Source organism: Chlorocebus sabaeus, chromosome 19 (assembly GCF_047675955.1).
Source record: "Chlorocebus sabaeus isolate Y175 chromosome 19, mChlSab1.0.hap1, whole genome shotgun sequence".
Taxonomy (NCBI): Eukaryota; Metazoa; Chordata; class Mammalia; order Primates; family Cercopithecidae; genus Chlorocebus; species Chlorocebus sabaeus.
In genome coordinates, this window is record NC_132922.1 from 18968336 (window position 1) to 18984323 (window position 15988).

At 44.5% G+C, this 15988-nt stretch overlaps 1 protein-coding gene across 21 annotated transcripts in view; it reads right to left on the reverse strand.

The window, feature by feature from the left end:
• The window catches only part of DEPDC5 (DEP domain containing 5, GATOR1 subcomplex subunit), a 205490-nt gene that overhangs the window by 90154 nt on the left and 99348 nt on the right, over positions 1-15988 (reverse strand). For 15 of the 21 annotated variants that reach the window (XR_012089476.1, XR_012089475.1, XR_012089474.1 and 12 more), the window contains 2 exons: positions 11505-11613; positions 7923-7988 (listed from right to left, as the gene is read on the reverse strand). Coding sequence is in view for 14 of the 21 variants with exons in the window: in XM_073006785.1 (XP_072862886.1) it covers positions 7923-7988; positions 11505-11613 (175 nt within the window). In the remaining 7 variants the exon portion in view is untranslated. The remainder of the gene's footprint in view (positions 1-7922; positions 7989-11504; positions 11614-15988) is intronic. The other 6 variants (XM_007975541.3, XM_038007554.2, XM_038007552.2 and 3 more) reach the window with 1 other exon arrangement.

Here is a 15988-nt window from a genome sequence, read left to right on the forward strand (position 1 = left end):
ACCATTCACCCACGTGTATGTTTCCAGCCAAATGAAACTCTGTGTGTATAAATCCTGTCTATGTGCCCCATAACACCCTGGGGTGCTCTTCTCCACAACTAGTGGCTAAAAAGCCATCAGCCTTTTTTTTTTTTTTTTTTTTTTTTAAAGACACAATCTTGCTCTGTCACCCAGGCTGGAGTGCAGTGCCACGATCTCTGCTCACTGCAACTTCTGCTTCCTGGGTTCAAGTGATTCTCCTGCCTCGGCCTCCCAAGTAGCCGGGATTACAGGTGGGAGCCAACACACCTGGCTAATCCCATCAGTCTTTAGGGCCATTTTAAACACTGCTCCCTTAGCAAACTGTTCTCTGATTCACTCCACCCCAGGCTCCAAGCAGATCCATCTCCCTCTCTACTCTGGACCTCTATGAGTTTCTAGTAGCTGCCGAGTTGTGCCTCATGTAATGGTGTTGTATCTTTTTTTTTTCCAGAGACAGGGTTGCCTTCTGTCACTCAGGCTAGAATGCAGTGGTGCCATCACATCTCACTGTAACCTCAAACTCTTGGGCTCAAGCAATCCTCCTGCCTCAGCCTTCCAAGTAACTGGGACTACAGGCATGCACCACCACACGTGGCTATTTTTTTGTGTAGAGTGTGTCTAGCTATGTTGCCTCAGCTGATCTCAGACTTCTGGGTTCAACTGATCCTTCTGCCTCAGCCTCCCGAAGTGCTGGCATTACACGTGTGAACCACTGTGACCAGCCTGTAATGTTGTTATATCTCCTTTAAGGGTCCTGGAGGCAGGATTATGACCTGTTCACCTGGAAGCCCAGCAGCATGCATCAAAGGTTATACTCATAGCAAGTATATGAAGAGAAGGACTAAGCCTTTCACAGCAATTCTGGAAAAGTGTAAGGCTCTTAGAACCTCCTAACTTGAGGTTTTTTAGTACTTCCAGAAGGGATCTTTCTATCAGATGTTTTGTTAGCAAAAACTGTTTTCTAAAACAAGTCTTCTCAGCTGGGTGTGGTGGCTCACGCCTGTAATCTCAGCACCTTGGGAGGCCAAGGCGAATGGATCACTTGAGTCCAGGAGTTTGAGACCAGTCTAGGCAACATGGCGAAACCCCATTTCTACAAAAAATGCACAAATTAGCCAGGCATGATGGCACACGCCTGTAGTCCCAGCTACTTGGGAGAATGAGGTGGGAAGACTGCTTGAGCCCAGGAGGCAAAGGTTGCTGTGAGCCGGGATCCTGCCACTGCACTCCAGCCTGGACGACAGAGAGAGACCCTGTCTCAAAAAAATAAAATAAAATGAAATAAAGAAAATAAAACAAGGCTTCTCAGTCTCAGCACTATTGCCCTCTGGGGTGAGATAAGTGTTTGCTGTGGGGGGCTGTCCTGTGCATTGTTGGATGTTCAGAAGCATCCCTGGCTTCTACCCACTGGATACTAGTAATACCTCCTCACCTATCAACCCCAACCCCCAATTATGACAAATAAAAACGTCTCTAGATACCACCAAACGTCTCTTAGGGGGTAAAGTTCCTCCTGGTTCTGATAGAACCATTTTGCTGTTCTACAGCAGGCTCAATGATTTGTAAAAAAAAAAAAACCACACAGGTTTTGCTGGCACCATAAACACACAGAGAAATGCAGCAAGAGACAGCTTGCAATTACCAATTACCACCTGCCTCTAACCAGGAAGGTTTACCATGCCGTAAATTTAAATGAGAATAAGCTAAATAAAAGGGACTAGACCCAGCTCTTATGCATGTAAGAGTGGCTCTTAGGCATTGCCTTCTGGGCCCCTGTAGTGGGGTTCTCTCATGTACTATACAAGAATTGCTCTACCAGCCTAACCTGAAGGCCATTACCAGAAATGCACATTAGTCCTGCGGTCCTATTTTGGTGGGAGTGGGGGTGGGGGGTGGTTAAGGTGTTGTCCTCTAGATCAGGAATTGGGAAACATTTTTTGCAAGAGATCAGAGAGCAAATATTTCAGGCTTTGTGGGCCATATGGTCTCTGTCACAACTACTCAACTTTGAATAAGAAAGTGAGAAAGCAGCTATAGGCAATATGTAAATGAATGGGTGTGGCTCTATTCCAATAAAACTTTATTTACAAAAGCAGATGGTGGACCAGATCTGCCCCATAGTTTCCTGACCTCTGTTCTATCTCTGTATCACACAATGTCTATTTTTTAAGGGGCCGTACAGAAAAGGCATTTTGTTTAGATCTTAATACCAAGAAAAGTTATGCGTCTCCCAAGGAATCTGGCTGTCTTTATTTTATAATCACTCTGAGTCTTGGAACAGAGGTTTCCCACTTTTCTGTGGCTACGAGGAGGTTCAGAGCTGAATTTGGCACAAAATTCTATCTACTTTACAAGGCCTTATATTACATCCTGTCTAATTTTTCTTCTTTACCTGAATTTCCCCCATCTAGTCATGTTTTTATTTTAGGGGCTGCATTTACTTCCATGATCCACATGAAGCAACCTTTTGGAATAAGATCAGTGGTGAACAAAGATAAATGGCAGGTGGGATGGACGGAATGGCAGATGTCTCACGTAGATGCCTGGCAAAGAACCAAGTAGAGGGAGATGTCTTTCATCTTAAGAATCTTATGAACATTGTCCAAAAAAAGGACTCCATTTAACATATGTAGATACTCCCCCCTCTGCTTTAGAGTAGGCTAGACTTAGTGACGTGCCTCCAAAAAATGGAGTATAAAAAAGGAAAAAATAGTAACTTCATAGTGGAGACGGCTAACAAATACGACATTAACCAAGTGATGAATGAGTGATGAAGGTTATCGTCGCCAGTGATGTTGTGTGGCTCTCAGGTACCTCATGATGAGAAGGGCACTTCCCCTCTGGGGTATTCTTTTTGAGTAGCTGCAACTCTAGTCTAACCATGAAAAAAATCCGTGGACAAACCCAGATTTGGGGACATTCTATAGGACACCTGGCCAGGACTCAAGGCAGTGAAGGTCATTTAAAAAAATAAGGAAAGGGCCGGGCGCGGTGGCTCACGCCTGTAATACCAACACTTTGGGAGGCCAAGGTGGGCGGATCACAAGGTTAGGAGATCGAGACCATCCTGGCCAACATGGTGAAACCCTGTCTCTACTAAAAATACAAAAATTAGCTGGGCGTGGCGGTGTGTGCCTGTAATCCCAGCTACTTGGGAGGCTGAGGCAGTAGAATCGCTTGAACTCAGGAGGCGGAGGTTGCAGTGAGTGGAGATTGCGCCATTGCACTCCAGACTGGTGACAGAGCGAGAGCGAGACTCTGTCTCAAAAAAAAAAAAAAAAAGAAAAGAAAAAAAAAAAGGAAAGCCTGAGAAACAGTCACAGACTAGAAGAGACTGGGAAGCCAGGCAATGTGGTACCCGAGATTGGCTCCTAGAACAGAAAGAAGACATTAACTGAAAAAATGGCAAAATCTAAGTCTGGTGTTTGATTAAAAAAAATCCAAACCTCTCAGCAGCAGCACCAATCCCCAGTTTCCCCCTACTTATTGGCACTCCCAAGTTACAAGAGAAAGTGAGGGAGGGAGCCCTGTTAGAGATGCCTCTGAGATGAGCACCACCCACCACAGGCGCCCCCCACGGGTCTTCTACCTTGCACCTCATGGGCTTGTCACAGTCCCACTTTCTCATGCTGGAGGGTCATCAGCTACAAGGAAACAGCTGGATCTGCCACCCCAGCTCTCCACTGTGCCTGGAGGCTGCTAGTGATGACAACTCTGCTTTGTCTTACCCGGAGACAAATGGGCTAAGTGGGCTCCTTTCCAGTCACTCAGCTCCTACCAGGCAGACAGAGGCATTGCAAGGGATCCATGACAGAATCCCCTATGCCTTCCAGAGAGGGAAAACTTGGGAATAACTTGCAGACCCACAGCTCAGATATTCTCTAAGGTCAAGATCAGGGAAGGAGAATATTATCCCAAATTAAAACCACCTCTCTGCCCTCATGAAGCTTGCCATCTAGGGGTGAGCAGAAGACAGGCATTAATATTCATAAAGGATTTTATTCATCCCTGTTATTTCTCACAGCACTTGGCACAGGCCTACATCCAGCAGGTGCTTGGAATTTGCTATCTCAATTGATCTGAATTTTGTCACAGAGGCAGCCTCCTTCCTCTATGTGTCATATATATATATATATATATATGGTTTCTTTTCTTTTTTTTTTTTTTTGAGACAGGTCTTGCTCTGTCTCCCAGGCTGGAGTGTGGTGGCGCAATCATGGTCACCGCTGCCTCCACCTCCTGGACTCAAGCACTCCTCCCTCCTCAGTCTCTCAAATAACTGAGACTGTAGGCATGCACCACGACATTCAGCTAATTTTTTTATTTTTATTTTTTGTAAAGACAAGGTCTCACTGTGTTGCCCAGGCTGATTTCAAACTCCTGGACTAATAGGGATCTTCCTGCCTCCACCTCTCAAAGTGCTAGGATTACATGTGTGGGCTGCTGCGCCTGGTGTTACTTATATTTTTGTATCTTACATCATTCCAAAAAAGGTGAGGCTACTAATAAATAGATACACAATAAGATTAAAAAAAAATACGGCTGGGTGTGGTGGCTCATGCCTGTAATCCCAGCACTTTGGGAAGCTGAGGCGGGTGGATCACCTGAGGTCAGGAGTTCGAGACCAGCGTGGCCAACGTGGCAAAACCCCGTCTCTACCAAAAATACACAATTAAGCCAGGCGCAATGGCTCACTTCTGTAATCCCAGCACTTTCAGCACTTTGGGAGGCCAAGGTGGGCAGATTACTTGAGGTCAGGAGTTGGAGACCAGCCTGGCCAGCATGGTGAAACCCCATCTCTACTAAAAATACAAAAAAATTAGCCGGGTGTGGTGGCACATGCCTGTAGTCCCAGCTACCTGGGAGGCTGAGGCAGGAGAATCATTTGAACCCAGGAGGCGGAGGTTACAGTGGGCTGAGATCGCGCCACTGCATTTGAGCATGGGCAACAGAGCAAGACTCCATCTCAAAAAAAAAGTGAGATCCCAGCAATCTGGCCTCCCAAAGTGCTGGGATTATAGGCGCAAGTCACCACGTGCAGTTGAGAAATGGATATTATTTCTAATCCTCAGAACAACCCTACAAAGAAATTATTTTTTATTTCCTTTAACAAATGAAGAAACACACAAAGTAAATTTTTTTTTTTTTAAATAAAGAAACAGGTTCAGAAGGTTAATTCACAGGACTAACATAGCTCCCTGACATTGCATAGAGGCCAAGATTTGAAAGCAGCCATCTGGGCCAGGCATGGTGGCTCATGCCTGTAACTCCAGCACTTTGGGAGGCTAAGGCAGGTGGATCACCCGAGGTTAGGAGTTTCAGAGCAGCCTAACATGGTGAAATCCCATTTCTACTAAAAATACAAAAAATTAGCTGGGCATGGTGATACATGCCTATAATCCCAACTACTCGGGAGGCTGGGGCAGGAGAATCGCTTGAATCTGGGAGGCTGGGGTTGTAGTGAGACGGGATCGTGCCATTGCACCCAGCCTAGGCAACAAGAGTGAAATTCTGTCTAAAAAAAAAAAGAAAAAAGAAAACAGCCATCTGACTCCATTGGCCTCCCTCCTCCATATTATGCTGCACATCAGAAAATACACAAAGCGAGTTTTATGTTCTGTGTATTTTACCACAATAAAAAATAAACATAAAGAAAAAGTACAATTTAATTTTGTGTATGCATAAAGAGCTCTTACTATCTCTGATAGAATTTTTTTTTGTTTTTTTCAGACGGAGTCTCCCTCTGTTGCCTAGGCTGGAGTGCAGTGGCGCGATCTCGGCTCACCGCAACCTCTGCTTCCCGGGTTCAAGCAATTCTCCTCCCTCACCCTCCTGAGTAACTGGGACTACAGGTGAATGCCACCACGCTGGGCTAATTTTTGTATTTTTATTAGAAACGGGGTTTCACCATATTGACCAGGCTGGTCTCGAACCCCTGACCTCAAGTGATCCATCTGCCTTGGCCTCCCAATGTAATTTTCTTTTTTATGTATACATTTTTTAAAAAATTAGAGACAGGGTTTTCCAATATTGTCCAGGCTGGTCTTATTCTCCTGGGCTCAAGAGATTTTCCCACCTCACTTCCCACCTTTTCAACAAAACACCTGGTGGGTAATATAATCCTTATTTGTGTGCCTCTCCTGAGTCTAAAACTTTCCATAATAGTCTCCTGTAAGAATGTAAAAGGTGGCCGGGCACAATGGCTCACGCCTGTAATCTTAGCACTTTGGGAGGCCAAGGTGGGCCTATCACCTGAGGTCAGAAGTTTAAGACCAGCCTGGCTAACATGGTGAAACCCCTTCTCTACTAATAACACAAAAGTTAGCTGGGCGTGGTGGTGCACACCTGTAATCCTAGCTACTCAGGAGGCTGAGGCAGGAGAAATGCTTGAACCTTAGAGGTGGAGGTGGCAGTGAGCCAACATTGTACCACTGCACTCCAGCCTGGGCGACTAGAGCGAAACTCTGTCTCAAAACAAAAACAAAAAAAACACAAAGTAAAAGGTTAATGGCCAGACACAGTGGCTCATGCCTGTAATCCCAGTGCTTTGGTAGGCCAAGGCAGGAGAATCACTTGACACCAGGAGCTGACCAGCCTGGGCAACATAGCAAGACCCTACCTCGAAAAAAACAAAAAATTAGCTGGGCATGGTGGTTCATATCTATAATCCCAGCTACTTGGGAAGCTAAGGCTGGACTCCAGCCTGGACAACAGAGCCAGACACTACCTCTAAAAAACACAAAGTAAAAGGTGAAAAGGATCAACCAATGTTTGTTTTAAACCAAAAATACAGTGCTCTACCCACACTCAGATTTTAGAGATGTTGCTTAGATTAGGACTCAAAGGTCCTTATAGGGATTTGCCTATAGTTACACCGCTGACTGGGAAGAGGCAGGTGGGCATAGCTGAAGACTTGCACAGAAAGGCTTGATACCTCTGACCTGTTCCAATGTTAACTAAACCCTTACCCTCCCAGTGCAGTGCGCAGAATTATGTAGAAGCTCAGTCATTCACTAGTGGTATGCCCATTAACCAGCTAATGACTTTTTCTTTTCTCATTTTAAAAAATTCTATTTTATTATTTTTATTTATTTATTTTTTTGAGACAGACTCTGGCTCTGTTGCCCAGGCTGGAGTGCAGCGGCATAATTTTGGCTCACTGCAACCTCTGACTCCTGGGTTCAAGGGATTCTCCTGCTTCAGCCTCCTGAGTAGCTGGACTTACAGGCATGTGCCACCACACCTGACTAATTTTTGTAATTTTAGTAGAGATGGGGTTTCACCATGTTGACCCAGATGGTCTTGAACTCCTGACCTCAAGTGATCCGCCTGTCTTGGCCTCCCAAAGTGCTAGGATTACAGGCGTGAGCCACTGTGCCCAGCCTGGTCCAAATCTTTTAACTGACAAATAATTTAACTGAAATTCAGAAGCTACATGAGCTACACCTTCGACCTATGAAGTAGCACACCCGCCTATTAATAAACATTTGCTGTGTTTTTTCACCACTTTCTGCCACACTTATAAATTTATCTGGTTGTGTTGGGAGGGGAAAAAAAACAAGTGTTCAGCCCTAAAGTAAGCATATTTCATGTTGCTCATAAAACCTAAAAGTGAAGATGCTGCAAAGTGGCAAAGAATCAGTGGCAACTATGTGAAACAGACAGTGATGAGAAAGTCATCAGTGATACAATCGTATGTTCTTCTACATTAATCTCTTCCATCCCCGCTTCGCCGCCACGAACAAGATGGAAGAGAACATACACTTCTGAGACCAAATTCAATTTCAACTGCCCCCCAAATTTAGTTGCAGCCCAATGCCATGTGTTCAGAGCCTAACAGAAGGCCAGCTCGTGGCATCTGCCAATGGGACAGGCATGCAAAGCCCCGGAGTTGGACTAACCTGAGGGTAGAAGGCGGACGATGCTGTGCGTGGGCTGCGGACAAACTCCATAAAGAAGGCCCCGTCCTGAAGTCAGAGGAGGAGGAAGCAGCAGCAGCAGGTGCAAGGAAGCGAAGAAACGGAATGTGTACCAGTGGTTAACCATCAGGGGAAGGAGACAGGTATGAAAAACAAAAAATAAAAATAAAAACAAGGAGGGAAGGAGAGAAACAAGGACACATGAAGAGGATGGGGAAAATAAAGAAAAAAAAAGAAAGAGAGAGAGAGAGAGAGAGAGAGAGAGAGGGGGAGAGAGAGAGAGAGAGATCCACCCAGAAAGACAATATCCAAACGCAAAGCATGAGCAGAAACTCACACCTTCCTGGGCAGAATATCCCATCTGTGTGGGAGAAAGCGCCCAGGTTGGAAGGTGTGTCCAAGCTCTCTCTGGTCTCATCAGAGTGTGGCTTGGATGCTCTCACCCTCCCACATAGCTCTGAAATTCCTTCAGACCTATGCCAAGGAAGATGAAAAGACCGCAGAGCAGCTTGGTGGGGCTGCAGGGTAAGGGCTTTGGTGGCAATATCCTGGCCTCCCACCTGGCTGGGTGACCAGTCACCCTCTTGGAGAGATACATTGAGCCATGAAGCTTTTTCTGCCTGTTACTAAACATGGCAGCCAGATGGGAGAAGAGGATTCAAGGCAGGATAAGTTCTTGCTTAGATTTTTAGCAAACAGGGGATAAAGAAGCAGCCATACCTTCTCCTCCACTGGTTGTGTAACAAAATCATCAGCAAGCTAAGACATATATAATGTCAGATACACAGCACTCACATTGTGAGGGGTTTTCTAAAGCTGTCATTCCCTCCCTACCCTACCCATGTGGAATTCAAGCAGCCATGTCTGCGAAACAAAAATGACACAGAGGACTTTTTCAGTGACCCCTCCTTCCATTCTGAAGTAGTACCCTCTGTCCTTTTGCAATCTTTTTACTTTTTATGCTGGGTTATCATAGAAATTCAGGAAGGGCACTTGACACATCTCAAGTTCTCTGCTTTTCTGGAACTTTTCCTCAATTCCAAAGGTAGAATAACTGAAATATTTAGATGCCCATTTTATTGATACTGCTGCCACTTCCTATAAGTGACTGCAAACACAAATACGAAACCTTGGAAACTTGTGGCTGTGCAGATGCTGATGCAGGCACCCGCAACGCATTCTAACATGAAGCGTTCCTTGGGGACACGGTTGGGCATTTCCGAGCATGTCAGCAGGGCTATTTCCTTTGGCCATCTCATAGCATTTTGTTTCACCTTGACTATTCAGGAGTTTACTTCCAGCCCTATTGATGGCTCAATGCATGTGGATTTTAGTGTTCACCTGGATGATCAGGAGAGGTTTCTAAACAGCAATCTAATATATTTGTGACTATAATTTCTCTGCTTTTCAGTCTTGTCCTCGGCACTGTTTCTGATTCTCAAAGATGGTAATGAGTAGAGGCAAAATCTGGTGGACGGCACACAGGGTGATTTGTATCTCATTGTTCCACTGTGTCCCTTCTCTGCCAGAACATATAGAAGCAGAGGTGCTGAGGTTTACGTACATGTGAAGGAGGACAAGTGAAAAGACTCATGGTCAGCAGATCATTCCTTACACACAGACTATCCTTGGTACCTAAAGCCACTCCCCAGAGAAGCGTTCGGTAAACTACAGCTTGCAGATCAAATCTGGCCAGCCATCTAATTTTTTTACAGCCAGTGAGCTAAGAATGGTTTTTATGGGTGGGCGTGGTGGCTCACACCTGTAATCCCAGCAGTTTGGGAGGCTGAGGTGGGTGGATCACTTGAGGTTAGGAGTTCGAGACCAGCCTGGCCAACATGGTGAAACCCTGTCTCTACTAAAAATTAAAAAAATTAGCTGGCCATGGTGGTGCACACCTGTAATCCCAGCTAGTGGGGAGGCTGAGGCAGGAGAACTGCTTGAACCCAGGAGGCTAGGGTTGCAATGAGCTGAGATTGTGCCACTGCACTTAAGCCTGGGTGACAGAGCAAGACTCTGTCTCAAAAAAAAAAAATTTTTTTATGTTTAAAAATAATTTTAAATGGTTATGGAAATACCGTACTTACACAATAGCTTTGTTTTGCCTCTTGGCCACAAAGTCTAAAATATGTATTTAGCTTTGCCAACATTTGGTTTACACATTGCCCACGGCCTTGGCTGATACTTTTTTCTCAGATTTTAATCCCTCTACCCATGTAGTGTAATTCTAGTATTTAGGCTAAGGAATTAATCAGAGGTGTAGTCAAATAATTATTGCAAGCATAGTCACTGCAACATTATAACTGTGGTATACTGTAGAATAATTTTTAAAGTTTATAGAAAAATACCAAAAGTCATTTAAAAATCACCATCTACAATTTTAACCAAAAGAAGTTATAAATGAAGGCATATTCACATGATAAAATGATATATAGCTATTTTTTTCTTTGGGGTTGCTGAGGGAAAAAAAATGAAAGAAAAAATTATATAGTTATTTTTTAAAATCATGCTTTTTTAAAACATTTAATGACACAAGAAATTTTCATGATATGGAGGTAAAATAAACACAGATATATCATTTGACCACAATTTTGAAAAATAACATATATGTGTTGAATCTCCTTCATCTCCCAGTGATAGGGATAAGAGAGTGGTAAGTACAGTCAACTCGCCCTATCACAACAGAGTGATCTCAGAGTCTGAATTTCCCAGAAGGAGCTGACAGAGCCAAGTCGACTCGTCTTAAAAGACCCATGGAGTTTTCGGCTCCTCTACTGTACTTGTTCCTGATAGAGGCCTAAAGTCTCAGGTTTTTTGTATTTTCCACCCACCCCAGGATGCTCCCATTTGACTGTATTTCTCAGCAGTCTGAGAAAACTGATGGGAATTTCATTATCAAAGAAGAGAGAGCTCTGGTGGAGGCTGCTTCAGTAGTTTTCTATTCCCCTCTGGGAAAGCTAAAGATGAGGGTGAAGGAAAACCAGACGGCCAAATATAAAGCTCAGGCCAGATCTTGGGCATTGAACCAACAAAGTTTAGCTTAACTGTTGTATCTTATTTTTTTGAAGCAGGGTCTCACTCTGTCACCCAGGCTGGAGTACGGTGGTGTGATCATGGCTCACTTCAACCTCAACCTCCTGGGCTCTAGGGGTCCCCTCACCTCAGCCTTCTGAGTAGCTGAGACTACAGGTAAACCCCACCACATCTAGCTAATTTTATTTTTAAATTTTTTTAGAAATGGGGTCTCCTTATGTTGCACAGGCTGGTCTCAAACTCCTGGGCTCAAGTGATCCTCCAGCCTCGGCCTCCCAAAGTGCTGGAATTACAAGCATGACTGACTGTTTCATATCTGGATTTAACTAGAAGTTAGCTTCCTTACAACTGTGAGCAAGAAAGTTCTTATATAAAAATAGTAACAGTAATAGAACCCTTAAAGGGTTCAGGGTATAATTCATCCAAAGCCTCAGTACATGCAATCCTGGATCTGAAGGGCTATCTGTTTTACCCTCCACACTGAGCCTCTGAGAGCACAGGACAGCTCCCCGCTCCAGTGGCTTCCTTTACCTTTCGTGGGCTGTCCATGTAGGTGGGAGTCATGGTGACGCTGCTGCTCTCGGCTGATTGGGCGGAGCTCTTCCCACCATGCACAGCTGCCTGCTGTTCTCCCAGGCACCTGAAAGGAGGAAAAGCACAGGACAGCAGCTTGCTCAGAGCTTCCTGGTGAAGGATCCACGTCCGCCAAGATGCAGACAGCTCTGTTGCTGTCATCTTTGAAACACACACTTCTGTCTTGTTTCCCTTTCCAGCCCTTCATGATACGCTTAATTTCATTCATTGTGCCTAACAATCACCAGTCCTCCACAGTAAATCAGAAAATAGCCCAATTTTAAAAGCATTCTGGCAGCATCTGGTGCTTATATATGACCTTAAAAAGGGAACTGACATAGTTTGAACACCATTTTTTAAATTCTTGTAAAAATACTTTTTTCTCAATTTTTATTTAATATACCAGCAAAAGCACATTCTGAATGTTAAGACTGCGTGGCGGGTCATGCCTGTAAACCCCACACTTTGGGAAGCCAAGGTGGGTGGATCTCCTGAGGTCAGGAGTTTGAACCAGCCTGGCCAACATGGTGAAACCTCACCTCTACTAAAAATACAAAAAATTAGCCAGGCGTGGCAGTGCACGCCTATAGTCCCAGCTACTCAGGAGGCTGAGGCACGAGAATCGCCGGAACCCAGGAGGCAGAGGTTGCAGTGAGCTGAGATCGTGCCACTGCACTCCAGCCTGTGCAACAAAAAAAAAAAAAAAAAAAAAGAAGACTGCATTAACACGCAGTATAAACAGGAGAAAATGTGTTAATTCTCTATATATTTTGAAGGGATTTATATGTTAATCTTTCCAATGTGCATAACTACATCACCCTCCAAACCAAATTAACAGACATTATCACATAACGCAAGGCAAATACAGTTTCCTTATGACATCTCATCCCATCTCAGTTCTGATGTACATGAATGAATATTTTCATGCCTATTTTCCTAATTTTTTTCTGTTCTAAAATTAACTACACTTTATTTTAGATTAAATTACATTGCTTTAATATATCATTGTTTCATTGTTAGGTTTCAGAAGGCTCAAATTAAAGTCTTAAGTGCTTCATTATTACTATAATATATATTACTTCTTGTGATGGACAGTGCGAGGCAGGGCCCAGCCCCCTCCACGATGGCCTTGTTGTTGTCCCAGCACTGGGAGGGCTGTCTAGGAGGCTCTATCTCAGTTTTCAGCCCCTTCAGGGACAGCCCCAGCTGCATGGGCTGCCATAGTCAATGAATGGCACGCGCGTGTGTGTGTGTGTGTGTGTCTGCACACGTGTGTTTGTTGGCCTAACTCAACACATCTCTGAAGGCTGTTCTAGGCTGTTCCTGTGGAATCTCCTGAGGCTGTCACTGGGTCTGGGCTGTAGTCCAGCTTCTCTCAGCACCTACTCCAGTTTCTTCCCCATCCCTCCCACAGGTGTTGTGCCCAAGGGCTCTCCTTAGTAAGCATCCTATATGCTACATTCCATCTCAGTCCACTTCCCTGAGAACCCAATTTGCAACAATTTTCTTAAATTCTGACACTTTTGTTACTCAATGCGAAGTAATCACATACCAGGGATGCAAAAATCTGTTTCCAGAGTAACCTGTTGCACTCTCCCTTAAAATTTGTTTTTACATTATGAAAAAATACAAACATATACAAAAGTAAAGAGAACAATATAATGAACCCCTACATATCTCTTACCAAAATTATATCATTAGAGCCATTCTGGTTTCATCCATACACCCTGCCTACCCACATGAAATATTTTGAAGCAAAACTCACACATCGTTTCATCCTTAAACATTTCAGTATCTCTAAAAGATAACAAACGTTTTAAAAATTTTTCAAAAGTCAAATATTTCCTTGACTGTCTCAAAAAAATTTTTTTAGCTGGGTGCGGTGGCTCACACCTGTAATCCCAGCACTTTGGGAGGCCAAGGTGGGTGGATCACAAGGTCAGAAGATTGAGACCATCCTGGCCAACATGGTGAAACTCTGTCTTTACTAAAAATACAAAAATTAGCCACGTGTGGAGGCACATGTCTGTAGTCCCAGCTACTCAGGAGGCTGAGGCAGGAGAATCACTTGAACCTGGGAGGCAGAGGTTGCAGTGAGCCCAGACCGTGCCACAGCACTGCAGCCTGGGCAACAGAGCGAGATTCTGTCTTTAAAAAAAAAACAAAAAACAAAACCCAATAACAAGACTCAATTAAGTCCCTACATTGTCATATGCTATGTATCTTAAGTCCTTTTTAAGGTATAAGCCCCTCTTCACCTCTCCTTATCCTTGCAAATTATTTGTTAAAGAAAGTAGCTCATTAGTCATGTAAATTTACACAGTCTGGATGTGCTGATTACATCGCTTTATTATATAACATGTTCTTCTGTGCCCTGTACTTCCTGAGAAGCAGAACTTACATCAAGGGATTTGGGCAGATTTCGGTCAAATTTTGGGCCACTATTCTTCCTAAGTGGTACCTGTGCACTTCTGCCTGGAGGCCCAGAATGGCTGCCTCTCTCTTATGATGTGAGCTACCACTGATTATCTTTGCTAGATCCATTCATTCATCAGAGACTACACATAGTGACAGTTCATCATTCCTTCTGTATTTATTAGCTGGGATATTTTAAAAAGAGAAACTTCCCCACACCAATTACTTGGATGCTCTAAGGTGTAATTCACAGGACAAAAGACTAAGTGCTAGATTATTTTCCTTGTCCACTGACACCAGTCTCTCTTTCTATCACAGCACAGTGTGTTTTCCTCTAAGTCTCATCCACAAATGCATGCTGTGAGATTCTCTTGCATCCCCAGTGACCACTCAGATGTGTCATCTGATGCACACGACAATCCACATGTACTGAGTCACCTGCTATATGCTGATGCACTGACTAGGAGTCAGGGATTCTGAAAAGAAGACTGACCCTGTCCTTGCCCTTAGAAGCTCCTCTTCTAATGGCTCAGGAAGAGGGGACTGCCACAAAACAACCAGTTACAATGCATATGTGTATACATGAGAACATACATGAGGGCATGGTTAGGTATGTTCAGCCAGGGGGGCGCTAGCCACACCTCCATGGAGGCAGTGACATATATGCTCCGGGTGGGCCTCGAAGGGTGGGCAGGAGAAAGACACAGCCTACACAGAATCAGGAAGGGTAAAAGCACGCAGACACCCTTCACGCGCCTCTGCAGGCAGATGGCACAGTGTGGCTCACTGCTGGTGTGCTTTCCCCAGAAAGGCCTGAGTAAGATGCACACACTAAAGCCACCTTGGACAGAACATGAATATCCATCTGCTTGGTGGGGTCTCTCTCTCTCTGCCCTAACTTGGCTGTCATTGGGTCATCCTCATCTAATAGGAACAGAAAAGCCCACTGGCCAGCACCTGCTGCCCAGACTGGTCCCACTGCTATTAATCAGCACAAAGCTAAGATTCCAGGGCTTCTGTCTTCCACAAGAGCCTGACTAAATGTATACGCCTACAGATAAAGATGGGAAGAAAACTGGAGGAAATATACATGGTTAGATGTAAGGTAAGATGGTGGGAATACAGGTGAAATTTTGTAAGCGTTTTCATGCTGCTGTATGCTGTTTTGCATAATAAATAAAACGGAAACTGGAGCAGTGAAAGAAAAAACAAAAACACATAAATAAAAAATTCTGTGCAAGCAAATGTTATACAAATGTTATATAAAGGTCTGGCTCCCTCTAGTCTACCTCTATTGAGAAAATGTAGCCCGTCTCCCGGGAGCAGTCATCCGTGGCAAGGAGGAAGTCTTGGATCTCTTTGTCCTGCCTCCTGCCTTGGGGTTGGCTGAGAATCTCACCCTTCACACTGGGGGTACCACTACCCCCACAATATGCTTCTTCAGTGTAAGCAGAAACACGCTCCTTGGTGCATACTAAACAATGACTCACTGACAAAATAAGATCCTTTCACCTCACCCCCAGCTTGACACCCCTCCCAGCAACATATGTTCCTTGTTCTCTTTTCCAGTGGGAAAAGTCTGTGATTAGTTACACGGAGAAACTGCCACACAGACTCCCGGCATCTTCCTTGGTCTGATAAAGATATTTTCAAAAGAAGACCCAGTGCCCGGGAGAAACAAACCCAACCTACCCCAGTTTTCCTTCTCTCATCTGTCCCCTCACCGTAGGCACCCTGCTGTGTTCTTCATTCCTTCCTTTCTATCTCATCATCACCCTCCATCCAGCCTCAGCTGCCTCTTGCCTGGACTAGCGGGAGCCTCCTGATGGGACTCTGCCTCCTGGCCCCTGCCCACCAAGCCGTCCCACACAGGGAGCTCATCTCTGAAAAAACCACTTCTGCCAAAGACACCAACTGGCTATTTCATGATATTAAGGAATTGTTGTAATTTTAAAGGTAGATTATAATACCATGGTTTTGGTTTTTTAAAAAAGGGTACTTGTCTTTCCGAGGTACATTCTGAAATA